At 41.3% G+C, this 21,123-nt stretch overlaps 1 protein-coding gene across 1 annotated transcript in view; it reads left to right on the forward strand.

The window, feature by feature from the left end:
* Positions 1 to 18,107: 18,107 nt before the first annotated feature.
* Positions 18,108 to 21,123, forward strand: part of SH3GLB1 (SH3 domain containing GRB2 like, endophilin B1) — a 48,834-nt gene continuing 45,818 nt past the window's right edge. Inside the window, exon 1 of the mRNA XM_003411203.4 lies at positions 18,108 to 18,264. Coding sequence (XP_003411251.1) covers positions 18,193 to 18,264 — 72 coding nt within the window. The 5' untranslated portion in view covers positions 18,108 to 18,192. The remainder of the gene's footprint in view (positions 18,265 to 21,123) is intronic.

Raw genomic sequence — 21,123 nt, forward strand, 5'->3', positions numbered from 1 at the left:
TTGTTCTTTCTCCAAGGCCAAGAGGATAGCTCAGGGCAAGTGACAGGTCCTACTTCCAGCCCATGGAAAGTGGTTATCACTGAAGCTGGCTTAAGACCCAGTGCACAACAGGGAGGGGTCAGTTAAATGGAAGACAGTTCTTTCCAAAGGGGTGTTTTTTGGTCCACCTGGTAGATTAGATGCAAGTACTTATCTTTTGCCAAGCACGCTGCCATTCAGTCTCTCCTGATGTGGAAAATGCGTCCCAAATGCCACTTCTTGCCTCACTGCACTTGCACCAGCAAATCCAGCCTGCAAGGTGCCAGTTCCCGCCAAGTCAGGTCTGGCAAATCCTTCCTGCTTCTGAACCTTTTCTCCCTCCCCCTGCCACTCAGTCCAATTCCTCAACTTTGCCTGTGATGTTCAGGGCTCTTAGATTGTCATATATAATCAATTCACTTGTTTTTTCATGTCTTTGTTTTAAGAGGGACCACTGGAAGCATCTGACTCCTCTGCCATCTTGGCCATGCCTCTCCTGAAGTCTTTCAGTACGTGTTTATGTTAGAGATGATAGGGTGGTACAGCATCTTGGAAAAGTTAGATATTTGGGACATCTTTAACTTCTGCCTCACAGAAACCAGCTTTGTGCTGATCCTTATAAAATAAATTATTCATTTACGTTCCCACTCCTCACTCCCCCCCCCCCATATTTTCTCTCCACAGGTAACCAGTATAAATGGTTTCTTAAAATTGTTTTTACTTAAAAAGTCATGTATTTCAATGTACTTATATATACTAAGCACTTATATACACTTGCTCTTGAAAGTCGAGTACCTAAAGCAAACAAAAGAAATGATGAAGTAAAAGATATGAACAGAAGATTTCAAAGGGTGGCTCAAGAAGACAAAGTAAAGTATTATAATGACACGTCCAAAGATCTGAACTTAGAAAACCAAAAGGAAAGAGCACTCTTGGCATTTCACAAGCTGAAATAACTGAAGAAAAAATTCAAGCCTCAAGCTACAAATACTGACAGATTCTACGGGGAAAATATTAAACGACACAGGAAGCATCATTAGAAGATGGAAGGAATGCACAGAGTCACTATACCAAAGAGACATGGTCGACATTCAACCATTTCAGGAGGTAGCATATGATCTGGAACTGGTGGTACTGTAAGAAGATGTCCAAGCTGCACCGAAAAAAAAATGAAGGCATTGGCAATACACAAGCCTCCAGGAAATGATGGAATACAAATTGAGATGTTTCAACAAATGGATGCAGCACAGGAAGTGCTCACTCATCTATTCCAAGAAATCTGGAAGACAGCTACCTGGCCAAATGACTGGAATAGATCCATATTTACGCCTATTCCAACAAAGGTGATCCAATCGAATGCAGAAATTATTGAACAATATCATTAATATTAGATGCAAGTAAAATTTTGCTACAGATCATTCAAAAGTGGCTGCAGCAGTGTATCAACAGAGAACTGCCAGAAATTCAAGCCAGATTCAAAAAAAGGACATGGAACCAGGGACATCATTGCTAACGTCAGATGGATCATGGCTGAAAGCAAAGAATACCAGAAAGATGTTTCCCTATGTTTTATTGACCATGCAAAGGCATTCCACTGTGTGAATCATAACAAATTATGAATAACATTGAGAAGAAAGGGAATTCCAGAACACTTAATTGTGCTCATGAGGAATCTGTACATAGATTAAGAGGCAGTCGTTCAAACAGAACAAGGATGGGAAGACTACGCCTCACATACTTTGGACGTGTTTTCAGGAGGGATCAGTCCCTGGAGAAGGACATCACGCTTGGAAGAGTAGAGGGTCATCAAAAAAGAGGAAGACCTTTGTCTTGCTTATCTAGTGCTGCTATAACAGAAATACCACAAATGGATGACTTTAACAAAGAGAAGTCTATTCTCTCAAAGTCCAGTAAGCTAGCAGCCTGAATTCAGGGCGCTGGTTACAGGGAAAGGCTTTCTCTCTCTCACGGCTATGGAGAAAGGTCTTTGCCATCAGTCTTCCCTTGGTCTGGGAGCATCTCAGTGCAGGAACGGCAAGTCCAAAGAACACGCTTTGCTCCTGGTGCCGCTTTCTTGGCGGTATGAGGTCCCTGTGCCTCTCTGCTTGCTTCTGTTTCTTACATCTCAAAAGAGATTTGCTTAACACACTAATCTTGTAGATCTCATCAATATAACTGCTACTAATCCACCTGATTACATCATAGTAATAGGATTTACAACACATAGGAAAATCACATCAGATGACAAAATGGTAGACAATCATATAATGCTGGGAACCATGACCTAGCCAAGTTGAGAGATATTTTGGGGGGACACAACTCAATCCATGATAGCCCTCAAAACGATGGATTGACACAGTGGCTGCAACAATGGACTCCAGCATAAAAATGATCACGAGAATGGCGCAGGATTGGGCAGGGTTTCTTTCTGTTGTACATAGGATCGATATGAGTTGGAACTGACTTGACAGCACCTAACAGCATTCGTCGTCAAAAAGAACATTCGAAGATCTATCCTGAAGTACAACGCTGTCAGTGATAGGATAATATCCATACACCTACAAGGAAGACCAATGAATACAACTATTATTCAAATTTACACACCAACCGCTAGGGCCAAAGATGGAGAAACAGAAGGTTTTTATCAGCTGCTGCACTCTGAAATTGATTGAACATGCAATCAAGATGCATTGATAATTACTGGTGATTGGAATGCAAAAGTTGGGAACAAAGAAGAAGGATCAGTAGTTGGAAAATATGGCCTTGGTGATAGAAACAATGCCAGAGATCAAATGATAGAATTTTGTAAGACCAACAACTTCTTCATTGCAAATACCTTCTTTCACCAACATAAACAGTGATTATACACATGGACCTCACCAGATGGAACACAAAGAAATCGAACTGACTACATTTGTGGAAAGAGATGATGGAAAAGCTCTATATCATGTCAGAACAAGGCCAGGGGCCGACTGTGGGACAGACCATCAGTTGCTCTTATGTAAGTTCAAGCTGAAACTGAAGAAAATCAGAGCAAGTCCACAAGAGCCAAAATATGACCTTGAGTACACCCCACCTGAATTTAGAGACCATCTGAAGAATAGATTTGACACATAGAACACTAGTGACAAAAGACCAGACGAGTTGTGGAATGACATCAAGGACATCATCCATGCAGAAAGCAAGAGGTCATTGAAAAGACAGGAAAGAAAGAAAAGACTAAGACGGATGTCAGAGGAGACTCCAACACTTGCTCTCAAATGTCAAGCAGCTAAAGCAAAAGGAAGAATTGATGAAGTAAAAGGACTGAACAGAAGATTTCAAGGGGCGGCTAGAGAAGACAAAGTAAAGTATCACAATGGAATGTGCAAAGAGCTGGAGATGGAAAACCAAAAGGGAAGAACACGCTTGGCGTTTCTCAAGCTGAAACAACTGAAGAAAAAATTCAAGCCTCGAGTTGCAATAGTGAAGGATTCTATGGGGAAAATATTAAATGACACAGGAGACATCAAAAGAAGATGGAAGGAATATACAGAGTCATTATACCAAAAAGAATTAGTCAATATTCAGCCATTTCAAGAGGTAGCATTATGATCAGGAACCGATGGTACTGAAGGAAGAAGTCCAAGCTGCTCTGAAGGCACTGGCGAAAAACAAGGCTCCAGGAATTGATGGAATATCAACTGAGATGTTTCAACAAACAGATGCAGCGCTGGAGGTACTCACTTGTCTATGCCAAGAAATATGGAAGACAGCTTTCTGGCCAAATGGAAGAGATCCATATTTATGCCTACTCACAAGAAAGGTGATCCAAACGAATGTGGAAATTATAGGATAATATCATTCATATCACACGCAAGCAAAATTTTGCTGCAGATCATTCAAATATGGTTGCAGCAGCATATTGACAGGGAACTGCCAGAAATTCAGGCTGGTTTCAGAAGAGGACGTGGAACCAGTGATATCATTGCTGATGTCAGATGGATCCTGGCTGAAAGCAGAGAATACCAGAAGGATGTTTACCTGGGTTTTATTGACTATGCAAAGGCATCGATTGTGTGGATCATAACAAATTATGGATAAGATTGCGAAGAATGGGAATTCCAGAACACTTAATTGTGCTCGTGAGGAACCTATACATAGATCAAGAGGCAGTTGTTCAGGCAGAACAAGGGGATACTGATTGGTTTAAAGTCAGGAAAAGTGTGCGTCAGGGTTGTATTCTTTCACCATACCTATTCCATCTGTACGCTGAGCAAATAATCTGAGAAGCTGGACTATATGAAGAAGAATGGGGCATCAGGATTGGAGGAAGACTCATTAACAACCTGCATTATGCAGATGACACAACCTTGCTTGCTGAAAGTCAAGAGGACTTGAAGCACTTACTAATGAAGATCAGAGACCACAGCCTCCAGTATGGATTGCACCTCAACATAAAGAAAGCAAAAATCCTTACAACTGGACCAATGAGCAACATCATAATAAATGGAGAAAAGATGGAAGTTGTCAAGGATTTCATTTTACTTGGATCCACAATCAACAGCCATGGAAGGAGCAGTCAAGCAATCAAAAGACGCATCGCATTGGGTAAATCTGCTGCAAAGGACCTCTTTAAAGTGTTGAAGAGCAAAGATGTCACCTTGAAGACTACGGTGTGCCTGACCCAAGCCATGGTATTTTCAATCACATCATATCCATGTGAAAGCTGGACAATGAATAAGTAAGACCGAAGAAGAACTGACACCTTTGAATTGTGGTGTTGGTGAAGAATATTGAATATACCATGTACTGCCAAAAGAACAAACAAATCTTCTCTTAGAAGAAGTACAACCAGAACACTCCTTAGAAGCAAGGATGGCGAGACCGCATCTTACGTACTTTGGACATGCTGTCAGGAGGGATCGGTCCCTGGAGAAGGACATCATGCTTGGCAGAGTACAGGGTCAGCAGAAAAGAGGAAGACCCTCAACGAGGTAGATTGACACCGTGGCTGCAACAATGAGCTCAAGCGTAACAATGATTGTAAGGACGGCTCAGGACTGGGCAGTGTTTCGTTCTGTCGTGCATAGGGTTGCTATGAGTCGAACTGACTCGACGGTACCTAACAACAACAGCAACAACATACTAAGCATACACATTCCCCTTATAGTTACACAAAAAGACCCACAGACTATTCTGCACCTTTCTTGTTTAATTAATAGGATTATCTTGGTGATCTTTCCGTATTAGCACTAACAGATTCAATAGAGCGAGAGTACAATGAAGCCACCAAGCACTTACAGCGAGAATTATGACAGAAAGAAAAGGTAACCCATAGTATTTCTCTTTTTATCAGAGTATCAGTAAGCCAAAGGTACAGAGTTTGGTAGAATGTGCACACATCAAGAAGTAAAATAAAAGCAACTAAGCTAGTTTTGAGAAGTGTTTCCACTATTTTGGTAAGAACAAAATGCATATGCATATGTGAGCTACAAAATACAAATTGTGTGATTTCAATGCTTAAATATGCATGTTAAACGGTCTTATATTTGCATTTAATATTGGCCTGGCACAGTATGAAGCTGTACGGTAAAATTCATGCCAATAATTTAAATTTTATTCACTGAGAATGACATTAAAGTGAAGAAAAATTAACAGCAAATAAAATGGCATTAGGTAGGAAGTAAAAAATACTATGACAAGTTGAGAAAGAAACAAAAAAAGAGAAAAAAGGTTTTTTGTTATAGTACCTTTAAACAGAATTTCCCTCCTGCTTTTCTTAACTAGAGGCTCCATACTTCACTTTATACTGAGCCCAAAAATTAAGTAGCCAGCCCTGTTTATCAGTCTAAAAACTTAAAGGGCAGTTGCAGTGAAGTAGAGGAAGCACTGGAGACTTCCAGTTCTTGCCCTACACCAGCGTGGTAGATATCACCCGTTGCTTATCTTATGACTATTCTCATTCTCCTCTTCTTCCTCGCTACCAGAACCCCTGTTTTCTTCAAGATGGCAATGTACCCTGTTAAAAAATACTCACTTCCCCAGACTTCATTGCATTTATGGGAAACCAAATGACCCAACTCTGGTCAATGAGCTGTGCACAAAGGTTTACTGGGTAGGCTTATGGAATCCTGATGGGGCAGTGGTTAAGAGCTTGGCTGCTAACTAAAAGTTTGGCAGTTCGAAACCACCAGCCACTCCTTGAAAACTCTATGAGGGCAGTTCTACACTGTCCTATAGGGTTGCTACGAGTGAGAATTAACTCAACAGCAATTTTTTTTTAATGAAAAAAAAAAGCTATTGTTTTCCTGATTTATAAAAGGGAAAGCAACATAGCTACATATACCTTTTTCCTTCCCCCCTTATCCTTCTTCTGCCCTGAAGACATATGTAATACCTTGAGGCACAGGCCCTGGGTAGCAGAAGCAGTCTGCAATCAGCTGCTAACCTAAAGGCTGGTGGTTCAAACCTACCCAGCGGCTCTGTGGAAGAATGGCCCAGCAAACTGCTTCCGAAAAGATTACAGCCAAGAAAAACCTATAGAGCAGTTCTACCGTGTAACACATGAGGTCGCCATAAGTCAGGAGCCAAATAGACAGCAGCCAGCAGCAACAACAGAGGTACAGGAGCCATCTCTGGACAAGATGATGAAAGCCACATGCTAAGAATAACAAAACAAAAACACAGAAGACTGCCTACCTCTGAACTTCTTAACAGGTTACAAAATAAATTCCTATTTGAGTAAGTTACTAGAGCCAGATTTCTGTTACTTGAGCTAAAGACGATAAATCTTTAACACAGCCATACTAGATAACATGAAAACTCTTCCACTACGAACACCTAGGAACAAGGAAATACACAGATGGCAGAAATAAAGAAGGAACGAACAACAGAGCAGCTATAAGCAGACAATCTGACACTGTCCTGGGTGGGGAGAGGGGGGTTCTTGAGGCAAGGAACTTGAACAGGTGGAAACAGAAGATAAGGCCTTGGGTCCTTGGTGCAAGTGGAGATTTAGAAGCAGAAAGCCTCCCCCATCCTCTCCCCCTAAAAAAAAAAAATATTTTTTTTCCAGCACACATAAATTAAAAACCTGTGAAGTTCTGTACCCTCAGTGAAAAGAGAACTAGATAAAATTCACTCCCTGAGAATGTATCCTTGAGGATGTCATCATGGCTTGTGCCTCATGCTGATTTGGGTTTCTAATTTACCTTATCTGCATGAGCACGAGACTTCGAAGCCAAAGAATACATACAAAAATTGGTCACTGGCCATTGATAATCCTAGAGGTCTCTGAAAGCAACATTTTTTTAAATAACAAAAACTTAGTTCACTTTAAAAAAACAAAAACCTACAAAACATAAAAGGAGTCAATTCATAAAGAATCAGAGTCGTAGACACAAACAGAAGCATTAGGGCCTTAATTCAAAAGCCTATATCTGTATGACACCATTTATCTACAGTTTAAAAACATAAAATACTGGTATCATTTACAGATGCCAAATATTCAGTGAAAGTAAAAAAGCATGATATAAATTAATCATACCAACTTTAAAATAGTGATTAACTCTGGGGAAGGGATAGAATTTCAAAGAGAGACTGAAGAACATTACTCTGAAGAAGAATTGAGCAACACATCAACTGGTTACAACATGTGATTTGGCTTGGATGCTTCTGCTGTGAAGAAATTATTGAAATAATTGCAAAGCTTGAATGGAGTTTCTGAGTAAATTTTTCCAAAATTAAAATAAACAAAAACCTTTTTAAAAAAGAGAAGATGAAAATGAGAAACATCTCAAAGAAATTACCAGGACTCGATCAATTGGAGGTGGGTAATAAGAAGAAATAATCAAAGGGGAATCATATTTCTGGCTTAGGTGACTTGGTGGATATGATTCAATTTGCCAATATAGGAAACCCAAGAGGAAGAGCAACATCCAGGAAAAGCAAACTACAACTGACTCGGCACTGGCAATCTTTTTTTTTTTTTGGCTTATTCTTCTTCCCTTTTTTTTTAATTGTACTTTAGATGAAGATTTACAAAACAAATAGCTTCTCATTAAATTGTTAGCACACATATTGTTTTATGACATTGGTTAACAACCCCATGACGTGTCAACCTCTTCCTTCTCAAACTTGGGTTCCCTGTTACCAGCTTTCCTGCCCCCTTCTTCCTTCTAGTCCTCGCCCCTGAACTGGTGTGCCCCTTTAGTCTTGTTTTGTTTTATGGGCCTGCTAATCCTTGGCTAAAGGGTGAACCACGAGAATGACTTCATTACTGAGCTAAAAGGGTGTCCGGGGGCCATACTCTCGGGGTTTCTACAGTCTCTGTCAGGCCAGTAAGCATGGTCTTTTTTTGTGAGTTAGAATTATGTTCTCCATTTTTCTCCAGCACTTTCTGGGACCCTCCGTTATTGATCCCTTTCAGAGCAGTCAGTGGTAGTAGCCGGGCACTATTTAGTTGCGCTAGACTTTTTTTTTTCAGACTCAGTCTGGTGGAAGCCTGGTGGTTGTGGTCCATCAGTCACTTAGGCTAATCTTTCCCTTGTGTCCTTAGTTTTCTTCATCCTCCCTTTCTCCTGAAGAGGTGGGGCCAGTGGAGTATCTTAAATGACCACTTACAGGCGTTTAAGATCCCACATGCTACTCACCAAAGTAGAATGTGGAACATTTTCTTTATAAACTATGTCACATCTATTGAGCTAGATGTTCCCCAAGATTATGGTCCCCACAGCCCTCAACCCAGCAATTTGGCCTCTGAGGGACTTTGGATGTGTCCATGGAGCCTCCATGACCTTGCCTTGTACAAGCTGTGCTGCATTCCCCAGTACTGTGTACTGTCCCACCCTTCACCAAAGTTACCACTGCCTATTGTCTATGTAGCGTTTTTCCATCCCTACCCTTCCCCTTCGACTCCACGGCAATGGGTTCAGTTTTTTTTTTTTTTTTTTTGGTTTACCCTTCCCCTCCCTTGTAACCATCAAAGATTGTTTCTTTTTGTGTGTAAACCTTTTCATCAGTTTTTACAGTAGTGAACTCATACAATATTTGTTCTTTTGTGATTGACTTACTTCACTCAGCTTAAGGCCCTCCAGATTCATCCATGTTGTGAGATGCTTCACAGATTCGTCATTGTTCTATAAGGTTGGGTAGTACTCCATTGTAGGTATGTATCACAGTTTATCCATTCATCTGTTGATGGGCAACTAGGTTGTTTCTACCTTTTTGCTATTGTGAACAATGCTGTAATGAACATGGGTGTGCATGTCTATTCGTGTGACGGCTCTTATTTCTCTAGAATATATTCCTAGGAATGGGATTGCTGAATCATATGGTATTTCCATTTTTAGCTTTCTAAGGAAGGGCCATATTGTTGTCTAAAATGGTTGCACAATTTTGCTTTCCCACCAGCAACACGAGTTCCAGTTTTCCCACAGCCTCTTCAACATTTATTTCCTGTTTTTTTTTTTTTTTTTATTCGTGCCAGTAATTCCAGGAGTGACATGGTATGTCAGTGTGGTTTTGATTTGCATTTCTCTAATAGCTAGTGATTGCGAACATTTCCTCATGTGTCTGTTAGCAACTTGAATGTCTTCTTTGGTGAAGTGTCTGTTCATTTCCTTTCCCCATTTCTTAATTGGATTATTTGTCTTTTTGCTGTAGAGGTGTTGGACTTTCAGTTAGATTTTAGAGATTAGATCTTTGTCGGATTTGCAATAGCCAAAAATTTTTTCCCAGTCTGTACCTTCTCTTTTTACTCTTTTGGTGAAGTCTTTTGATGAGCATAAGTGTTTAATTTTTAGAAGATCCCAGTTATCTAGCTTATCTTCTAGAGTTTGTGTGTTGTTATGGTTTATATCCTGTTAATGCCATGTATTAGGGCCTCTAGCATTGATCCTATTTTTCTTCTACGCTCTTTGTAATTTTTGGTTTTATATTTAGGTCTTTGATCCACTTTGAATTAGTTTTTGTGTATGGTGTGAGGTACAGGTCCTGTTTCATTTTTTTGCAGATGGACATCCAGTTTTGCCAGCACCATTCTGTCACTCTCTATCTCTTTAGGGGTGCATTTAGGCCACTTATGTTCAGTGTAATTATTGGTAGGTTATGAGTTCACTGTTGTTATTTTGTAGTGCTGACATTTTCTTTGTTCCTCTTACTCCCTTGTGTTGAATTTCTTTTGTGTTTTTTTTTTATTTTTTTTGTTTTTGTAGCTTTTTTTTTTTACTGAGACTTTGTGTTTTTTATTCTGATGAGTAGGTTTATTAACTTTCTTTGTGGTTACCTTGAAATTTACCCCTATCTTCCTAGGTTTGAACCAATCTTTTATTATTTGGTATCGCCTTGCCTTCCTCTCTATTAGAAAGTTCTATACCTACACCATTTATTCCTTCTTTTATTGTTCTGATGTTGTTGTCATTTACAAATTAACAGCTCTGGATCGCTGTTGTAAATCTTTTAGTTTTGAATAGTTCTTGAAAGTTCATTTCTTAGGTTAGTATCTGGATGGTGTGATCTTGCACCCTAGATTCAGGCTGTCATCTGATGTTGTTTGTTCTCAAACCAAAGGATTCCTTTAATAAATCTTGTAAATTTGGTTTGGTTTTTACATATACCCTTAATTTCTGTTTATCTGGAAATATCCTAATTTCACCGTCATATTTGAATGAGAGTTTTGCAGGAGATATTATTCTTGTTTGGTAATTTTATCTTTCGAGGTTTTATATGTGTCATCCCATTGCCTTCTTGCCTGCATGGTTCCTGCCAAGTAATCAGAGCTTAGTCTTATTGTTTCCCCTCTGATGTGATTTTTTTGTTTTTCTCGAGTCGCTCTCAGGATTCTTTGTCTTTGGTTTTAACCAGCATGATTATGATATGCCTTCGTGATTTTCTTTTGGGGTCTATTTACCCTGTAGGGCGTTCATAGATCTTCTTGGATGGTCAGCTTTTCATCTTTCATGATATTAGGGAAGTTTTCTGTCAGCAATTCTTCAGTGATCCTCTCTGTGTTTTCCGTTTTCTCCCCGTTCTGGAACTCCAATCACTCGCAAATTTTTGCTTTTGATTGTATCCCACATCATTCTCAGGGTTTCTTAATTTTTCTTCATTCTTTTTTCTGATTTTTCCTCAAACAAAGTGGTATCCAAGTATTTGTCTTCAATTTCCCTGATCCTGTCTTCCACTATTTCAAAACTGTTTCTCAGATTTTCTATGACACTGTCCATTTCTGAAATCTTGTTGTTTATCTTTTGGATTTCTAATTGTTGTTTTGTATGATTTCTAGCTCGTGAATTTATTTTGACATTTTGCTCCTGTCTTATTTTCCTGAATTCTTCCATTGTTTTGTCTCTACTGTCCATTTTTTTCTGCCTTTTCCATGAATTTTTCTATTTTTTCCTCATTTTTATCTGCTTTTTGTTTCAACTCTTGGATAGCTTTCAATATTAGAGATCTGAATTCCTTATCAGGTAGTTCCAGTGCCTGTTCTGATACTGGAAAGTTATCTGCTGTTTACTTTGGATGTCTACTGGGACCCTCTTGTCCTGCTTTTTGTATGTTTTGATATTCTCTGCAGTCTTTGGGACATTCAATAGTTATTTTCTTTGTTTATTGATTGTAGATTTGTTTCATTCTGTTTTTTTCTTTTATTTGGATGTGCCTGAGCAGGTGGGCTGTGCCTTCTTTGTTGTTTGCCCGTCTGTGGGCACAATATTTTTCACCTCTTTGTCCAATGGGCTGGGCCAGTCACTCAGCTATGGTGCAGCAGGGCAGGTCCAGCAGGTGCTCTGTCTTCTGCTGGGAGCTCCATGAAGCTGCTTTCCCGTACTCCCTGCCCTTCAATCTCTGACAGGAGTCCAACATGGCGAATGTGTGCTGCATTAGTTGATAAGGGACCTCTGCTCCATATTTCTCCTCGTCTCTGTTCTCTGTCAATTTCTTATTCCATTCAGTGCTTGGTTGAGTTCTGTACCTCTTCATTCTGAGATTTATGGTTCCAGGATTGGCATTTGTCTCTGGTTTCCTTAGCTTTTCAGGTCTTTGCTGTGGAGGGACAGCTTGGTGCTTCTGTCTATAGCGCCATGTTTGCTCCGCCCTCCTTAGCACTGGAAATCTTGCATCTGAGGTGCTTGCAGGAATTTAAGTCAATAGGGAGAATAGATAGTTGGAAAATTAGGGAAAAGGGTCACAAAAGAGCCTAGAAATGTATATATCTTCATCTGATTATTTTATGCATTCGACAAAGTCCCTTTCAGAATCCACTATTTTGCTAGGACTGTAAATCACAAAAATACAAAAATGAACAAGAAATGGTCTCTATCTTTGTAAGACTGATATTTGGTAAGAGAAATTAAATCTAACTGCAGTCAAAGGGGAGCCCTAGTGGCGAGTGGCTAAGATCTCAGCTGCTCACCAAAAGTTCACAAGTTCAAATCCACCAACCACTCCTTAGAAACCGTATGAGGCAGTTCTACTCTGTCCTATAGGGTCACTATGAGTCGGATTGACTGGATGGCAACAGATTTGGTTGGTCTGCATAGTTAAAGGGGAAGAGCCCTAGTAGCACAGTAGTTAAAGCACTAGACTACTAACCAAAAGGTCAGTGGTTTGCCATTCTGAGGGGGAAAGATGTGGCGGTCTAGTTCCATAAAGATTACAGCCTTGGAAACCCTATGAGGCAGTTATACTCTGTTCTACAGGGTCACTATGAGTTGGAATCAACTTGACACCAGTGAATTTGGTTTTGGTTTTTGTAGTCAAAGGGTAGATTCTGGTAGAGAAAGTTCTCAGAGGATGATGGGTTGATTCTCAACCCTGGCCACATATTAGAGTCACCTAAGGGAATTCTAAACATCCCAATACGTAGTTCACACTCTGGGGGGTGGGATCTAGGCAACAGTAGTTGCTTAAGCTCCCCAAGTGATGTCAATGTGCAGCCAAGAAAAGAGTGCAGTGGTTATACTCGGGACAGAACACTCAATTCACCCCTGTCAATTGAAACATTTAGTAATGATGGGGGAAGAGGTGTTGAGAAGACTAGGAGGTGGGAATAAAGGAATATAGTTGACGGAACTCTTTCCAAATAGCTTTGACAGTTTATATTTTCTCTGTAAAGAAACTACTATCTTTCTGAAAGAAAAAGTATCAAAGGGTAAGAATAAGGTGGGTATCTTCAGAAGAGTGGCAAAGTTTTGCAGTAGCTTCTGCAGAGTGTGGAAAGGAGCTGATTAGGAAGGCATAAAAGCATTTCTAGGCAGCTAAAAAGGTTCAATAGCTCCATTTACAAAGTCGTGCAATTTTTCCTAACTATGCTTGTCAGTTTGAGAGCAGTAACATATAAAACAAACAATTGGGTTCATTCAGGAACAAGAATTGGGATGTCAGAGTGATAGAGGGAACTGAGAGTGCTTGGACAGTTAGAAATAGGGAGGATAAGAATTGTGCACAGGACTTCAGGCCTTGATGATGAGAACACACTAAATGAGTAAGGAGTCAGAGAGATCCAAGGAGAGGGAATTTTGGTCAAAGTGAGATTTCCCAGTTTAAGATTTGGAATAGGGAATTGGAGGGGAAATCACTAACTAGATGATAGACAAGTACCAACTTTTGTGAAAGGAAGGACAACACACAATATAGGGGAAGTCCGCACAACTGGACCGAAACTAAAGCACAGAAGTTTCCTAAACACACCCAAACACTCTGAGGGACCTACTAGCTGGGGCTAGGGCCTGGGAACCATAGTCTCAAGGGACATCTAGGTTAATTGATACAACAGAGTTTACAATGTTCTACATCCCACTTTGGTGAGTATCATCTGGGGTCTTAAAAACCTTCGAGCAGCCATCTAAAATACATCTATTTGTCCCATCCCATCTGGAGCAAAAGGAGAATGAAGAAAACCATAGACACAAGGAAAATATTAGCCCAAAGGTCTAAAGGACCACATAAACCAGAGACTCTACCAGTCTCAGACCAGAAGAACTACATGGTGCTGTCACCAACGACTGCCCTAAGAGGGATCACAACAGAGTCCTGGACAGCATAGAAGAAAAATGTGGAAAATAATTCAAATTCACATAAAAGGACCAGACTTACTGGTCTGACAAAGACTGGAGGAACCCCCAAAACTATGGTCTCTGGAGGCTCTGCCAACCCAGAACTGAACCATTTTTGAAGCTCACTTTTCAGACAAAGATTAGACAAGCCTATAACACAAAAAAATAGCAAGCATGAGGAACAAGTTTCTTAGTTCAATCAAATATACGAGACCAAATGGGCAGCTCCCATCCAAAAGCAGAATAAGAAGACAGGAAGGGACAGGAACTGGATGAACGGACAGAGGGAATCCAGGGTGGAAAGGGGGAACATGCTGTCATATTGTGAGGATTACAACTAATGTCACAAAACAATATGTGTATAAACTTTTGAATGAGAAATTAACTTGAGCTGTAAACTTTCACCTAAAGCACAATTAGGTATAATAGAAAAATAAATAAAGATAGCAGAATTTAGGGTAGATTATGGCAATAGACTGTAGCCAGTCTTCCTACGTGTCTTTGCCACTCTCAAACCCATTGTTCACCTTGCTCAAAAATCTTATCAAATTAAGTCTGATCATCTCTCCCCACCCTCAAACCTCAATCTACCTGATGAATTCAAAGTGTAGCTCAAGAAGTCTTAATTATCACCTCCTTTACCCTAATAGTTAATACTCCCTCTTCTGTGATCTCCCCATACTTTACAAACTTCTTAGTTGCAATTCTCATACTGCTTTTTCCTTTACAAGACTGTCTTCCCACTATACTCTAAGATCCTTGATGGCTAAAACCACGTTTTACTCACCTTTGAAAAAATATTTCAATAGTCTTCCCCACAAATTCAATTTATCAGGAAGTCTGACTTACTTCGTAACAGGTCTGGGTAGTTCTTCATTGTTTTTACCTTGTGTTGTGGCTAATGAAAAGCTCATAGTACAAGTATCAGCTCTGGCATTTCTTGTTTACTTCTTCTAGTATTATCATCTTTAACAATGTGTTGTTTTTACTTGTTTGTTGCAGAAAAATCTTCAGTCTACTTCTTCATTTTGTGAAGGTTTATTTAGGTAAAATTAGATAAATCATATAACCTGTAAATCCACTTAACCATTCACACTGTATTATGTAACCATACACTGAAGCAAATAATTAAATGAAGGTACTAATTTCCACCCTTCCAAGTTGTAGAATTCCCACTCTTCCCTCAGGATACCTCATCTACTGTCTGTGACATGTTCCTATTGATAAAAGCAAAGTAAGGACACCAGTGTCAATCCAGATTTTTTTTTAAAAATAAAACCAAATTTATTTTATATTAGATAAAAATAATTACAAACTGCATTTCTGGTATTTCTGCATCCCAATGGATCATCCTGCACACTGTATGGAGTATATGCACCCCAATTTAAAGGTCACTGATCTGGACATAAGGTGTCCAGCCACTACCAAAAAATTAAAAATACAGAGCACACTACCTAAGATGTCTTTTTTATAAAGGGTTTTCTTTTTTTTCTTTAAGTTAAACACTTTTGAGAGGACTTTGGATGTTCACCACTTGAGTTTGAGATGATTGCTTTCCTAATAGTATTGGGAGTTAGTATAGGGGACAGAAAAGGTAAGCAGAATTTGGGAATTCAGAACACTTACAGAGAGACCAAGCCTTCAAATTAGACTTCTGGTTAATAGATACAGGCTGGAGATGCACATTTAAGAGCACCCTGGGTGTCTCTTTGGCATTCCATCACAGTTATAACTACTTATTCCACTTTTGTTTTACCTGATTGGTTTTAAGATCCCACAAGAGCATGTAGCTCTTTCCTTTCTTGCCTGCTATATTCTTAGCCACAAGCATAATGCCATCTGGCACACAGTAGGTGCTCAAAAAAATATTAAATGAAGGAATGAAGTAGTATAATTGAAGTTGTGATTAATAAATTAATTAATCAAAGAAAAGAAAACAAAAAAAGTACTAAACATTCACCTTTGAAGAACACCTACAGTAAAACCATCAAAAGAAGTGCCAACAGAGTATAATGAGAAAACCCAGAATGGGGGGTGAGGGGACAGGAAAGCATAAGGAATGTATAGTTGGGAAGAGTATGGGTAGAGCCATCATGGAAGTGTGAGAAAAGGCCGTCAGATTTATCAAGAAGATGACTTGCAACCTCAAGAATGCTGTTTAAGCATAGTTATAAAGGTGGAAGCCAATTGCTTGGGATTAGGCAGAAAATGGATGGTAAGGAAACACAGGCAGTGCACTAGTCTTATCAACTCGGCAATGAAACAACAAGATTACAGTTATATAGAAGGTGCAAAAGGAAGTAATTTTTTTTTTCCAAGTCTGGGAAAATCTACAGGTTTGAGGGAGAGGATCCAGGGTTCTTTCCGCTAAGGCTAGACATGGTGGTGTGGCCCTTCTGTAAACATGGGCATAGATTATGGCAAATACACTTATTTTAAAGACAGAAATACAGATAGCGAGGGGGTAAATGCTTTTCCACATAAAGATCTGAAATGGAAAACAGCATTTCTGATTACCTATATATTTCCTTTTCTATATTTCTCGAAAAATAAGTTGTGATGAAAATATTTTATTGCTGGGAGATTCTATTCTATCAGAGTTACCTTAGAGGTGGTTGTTTCTGTCACCACTACAAAGAATAAAATGAACTCAAATATTTATCTGCATACCCTTATAATGCTTCTGTTGATTTAATTTTTCAACTTTTAACTACAGTCACCGCTTCTGTGACTGATATTTCAGTAAAACATTGACACTAAATGTGAGCTCATTCCATTGCCTACTGGGCCCACATTTTCCATGCCCTGAAAAAAAAATTTTTTTTTATTGTATCAAGAGTATAACCATGCACACACACAAAAAAAAGAGCATCTTCTTATTCTTGAAATACAAACGTTTCTCTACAAATGTCTCTCTCCCCTTCCATGCTTACACCTGTTTTTTTTTTTTTACTTAGTGCAAACATAAACTGTATTGTGAAGATTGCTTAATTAAGAGGTTACTTGGAATTATAGATTCCTCAACTGCTTCACATCATATTCTCATCTGTTATTAAAATTCCCCGCGCTGATTCGTTAGCGTTACCCTATCTCACTCACCATTTTATATCTCTTTGTGTCCTCCACCGGGCACTTTGTGTCCCGGTACCGTACGTTGATGCGCCTAGTGTTGATCCTGCAGTCCCACGTGTGCAAGCTGCTTTAAAGCAGTCACAAAGCAAATAGTTACAAGGCTTCTGGTGGGAGCGGAGAAGACCCCGGAGGTTGTCAAGTAGCCAGACTGAGATCTCCTAGAGGGCAGGACACTGTCTCTCATTTAGCACAGTTTATCTCCAGCACCTGGCTCAGTGCGTGGCATACAGTACGTACTCAATTTTGCTAAATGAACGGTCAATAGGCTGGGAGGGAACTTTAAATACAACACTTCCGAAAACCTCCGCCGTACGCTATCCAGGCGTCAGGGGCAGACGGGCGCAGATGCTACAAGAAGACCAGAACCTCTTGGTTCTAATTTTGTACATAACGTAATTATATACAATAATTTCCGTGTTTGCTCTTAAAACAAAAAGAATTGGGGTTATCGCTGCTCTTAGTTCTCAGGAGCTGAACTGTAAACGTGCAGCAGTGCGGGGATCCCACAAAGAGCCCCTGGCAGCGAACGCGACACTCCCTCGGGTTGAGCCGGACCGAGCTCCCAGCGCGCCCCGCGGCTGGGTCGCCGCGATCCTGAAGGGGTCGCTGTTCCCGCGATAACCTCCCTAAAGGCTCCGCCCCGCGGCCGACGCTTGCGTCCTCCGTTGGGAACCTGGCTTAGCACGGCCAGAACGCCTGTCTGTCCTCCCGCTAGCCAGCCGCCGCTAACGCCGACGTTAGCGGCTGCCCTACCGACGCGACAGGCCCAGTGTCTGAGCCGCAGCCGCCGGCGCGCGCGGCCGGCTGTGAGGCGCTTGTTCTCTCCCCTCGCCCCACCCTCCTCCTCCCCCTTCGCGGAAACGACAGCTGCAGCGGCGGGGCTGGCGCCGCCTCCCTCCACCTACCACGTCTGCCCCCGCGGCTCTTGCCCGGCGCGCCAGCCTGGCCGCGGCGCCTCCGCCTCCCTGCTAGGTCAGCCGGCGGCTCCGCCCGGCTGCCGCCCAGGATGAACATCATGGATTTTAACGTGAAGAAACTGGCGGCTGACGCGGGCACCTTCCTCAGTCGTGCCGTCCAGGTACCGCGGTGGGGGGAAGGGATGACGACGCCCGAGGAGGGCCGGGGAGGGACCGCTTGAGCGCTGAGCCCAGGGCGGCGGCGGCGTCCTCACTCCGGCCTCGACCCCACCCCTTGGGTCTGCTGCGGCAGGAGGCCCGGGAGACGGGCGCGGCCTGGTGCCCCTCCGAGCCTGGCGGCCGTTTTCTGCCATCCTCCTGCCCGGCAGCCGCACCCCGGAAAGCAAAACGGAGTGGGAGGGGGGCCAGAGTTTCCTCCCCACCCTGGAGGACACTTTGAGTTCGCCCACGGGCCGAGGCGCTACTCCGCTGCCTTTCTGATCCCAGGACGCCGGTGCTCGTGTGACTTCCCTCCCCGGGTTGGCGGAGGCCTTGCGAGACCGGCGGGGTAACGTAGACCATTCTTGCACTGCCCCTGCCCTTTACTTTGGGTTCTCTCACCCTCCCCACCGAGTCAAGAAGGGAGTTAATTTCCTTTTCCTGCCCTAAGAACCCAAAGAGCTGCCAATATAGTTCTCTCCAGCCCTGCCCCTCCTGAAAGGATTGTCCTTGGGCTTGGCACCCCGCGCAGGGAAATGGAAGTCGCCAGTTGGGGGGCAAACTTTGCCAAGACCACAGGAAACTTGTGTTTGGGGGTTCCCATCCAGTCTCAGAATGAGAAGCACCGGCAGTAGAGCAGTGAGAGGTATGGGGAGATTCCTGCCACTCTGCCTGAAGTCACAGTGGTATGTTTTGAATACACTTTAAGAAAAAAGTTGACCTCACCATATTCCTCAATCAAGGAAGTGTAAGTACTGAGGAACTTGGACACTTTTCTACAGTCGTCACCCACATTATGCCAACTCAGTATAAAAACTATGAACAGATGTAAATTTTACCACAACATGGGTTATAAACAAGTCTGGTGTTTAAATTAATGACATAGTCGCCGTGGCAACAACATTCTCTTTTGTAAAGAGAAAACAAAAGTAATTGTTTAATATACATGCCAAATTGGTACCAAAATGTAAATCAGTTCCTTTACTACTTTCCTGTCTACTTTACCCCAATTTTAGTTGGTGCAGTTGATCCTACACACACTATTCTTGGCAAAAGAATAATAGAGCTAGAGTAGGATAGCAATAGCAACCTGCATTGTGGGGAGGAAAGAAAAAAAACCTAGGTCAAACACTTTGCTAGTCATTTGACCTATTATCTCCAGTCCTTTTTTTAACTTTGCCAGGTAGTTGCTATTAACCCCATTTTATAAATGAGGAAACAGCCTAAGAGAGGCTAAGCAACTTACTTAACTTGCATGGCTGGTAAATATTCAGGTACTGTTTGACTTGGCCACTGCAAGCTGCTGCTTTTCCTGGATAAGCATTGCACGTTTGAGAACATACAGAATAATAGAGTGTTACAGACTAGAGGACCTTAGAGGTCACCTTGTAAAATCTGAGCATTTAAATATCAACAGAAAATAACCACATAAGCTATGGGAAATTCCTTTTAGGTCTTGATTTCCAAGTACCAGACTTAGCTTGGTGAGTAATGAGCTGGCTGCTTTAACCCATCTCCCTCACTAAGATATAAGGTGTCTTGTAAAGGAGTCCCGGGGTGGTGCAAACAGTTAACTTGGTCAGCTGTGCTAATCAAAAAGTTGGAGGTTCGAGTTTACCCAGAAAGGCCTGGGAAGAACGACCTGGCGATCTACTTCCAAACAGTCAGCTGTTGAAAATCCTATGGAGCGGTTTCACTGCGACACATAAGGTCTCCATGAGTCTGAATCCATTCCACAGTAGCAGATTTGGCTTTTTTTAATAGTTGAAAGGATAAACTTTTGGTTTCCATATTTTTTTATGGTAAGGTACAAAAAGAATGAATCAGTCTGAAATGAATTTTGATTTGTGAGATACTTGTATTAAAAAACCAAAAGCAGACCTGTTACCATCAAGTTCATTCCAACTCATAGCGACCCTATAGGAAGGTAGAACTGCCCCATAGGGTTTCCAGGGAGCAGCTGGTAGATTCAAACTGCTGACCTTTTGGTTAGCAGCTGAGCTCTTAACTATTGCACAGACAGGGCTCCACTTCTATTAGACTTCCTTAGTATTTACTGCAATGGGTTAAAGCCTCTGGTAATTTTTTAGTGCTAATTCCCTAATATTCTGGATCCTGGGGGCAGATTTGGATTTATTATGTTTCTATATAATGTTACTCTTTAGAATACACTTTGATATGTTTTCAGGTAAATAACTTACACTGCTTAAATTGGAGACATTTGTCAGAATTTAGTCTGATTTAAATTGCTAATGGACTCAATTTAAAAGAATAAATCTAGAGAAGCTTTCAAAAGTTAAATGTTGATGTTAGGTGCCGTCTGTTCCATTTCAACTCATAGGGATCCCTTGTAATAGCCTGGAACTGTCCCATAGGGTTTTCTAGGTTGTAATCATTACGAGGAAACCCTGGTGGCGTGATGGTTAAGTGCTACGGCTGCTAACCAAAAGGTTGGCAGTTGAAATCCACCAGCCACTTCTTGGAAACTCGATGGGGCAGTTCTACTCTGTCCTGTAGGGTCACTATGAGTCAGAGCCGACTTGACAGCAACAGATTTTTTGGAGGGGGGAGGTCATTACGAGAGCAGATCACCAGCTCTTTCTCCCTTAGAGCCACTGAGTGGATTTAAGCCACCAACCTTTCAGATAGTGGTGGACCACAAAATTGTACTACAGGGGTTCCTTCAAAAGGTGTATATGTTCCCCTCCAAGAAAACAAAAAAAAAAAACAACAAAACAAAACCATTTCCAGTCAGGTTGATTCCGACCCATGATGACCCCATGTATTGCAGAGTAGAACTACTCTCCATAGGGCTTTCAAGG

The sequence above is a fragment of the Loxodonta africana genome, chromosome 3, assembly GCF_030014295.1.
Source record: "Loxodonta africana isolate mLoxAfr1 chromosome 3, mLoxAfr1.hap2, whole genome shotgun sequence".
Classification (NCBI taxonomy): Eukaryota; Metazoa; Chordata; class Mammalia; order Proboscidea; family Elephantidae; genus Loxodonta; species Loxodonta africana.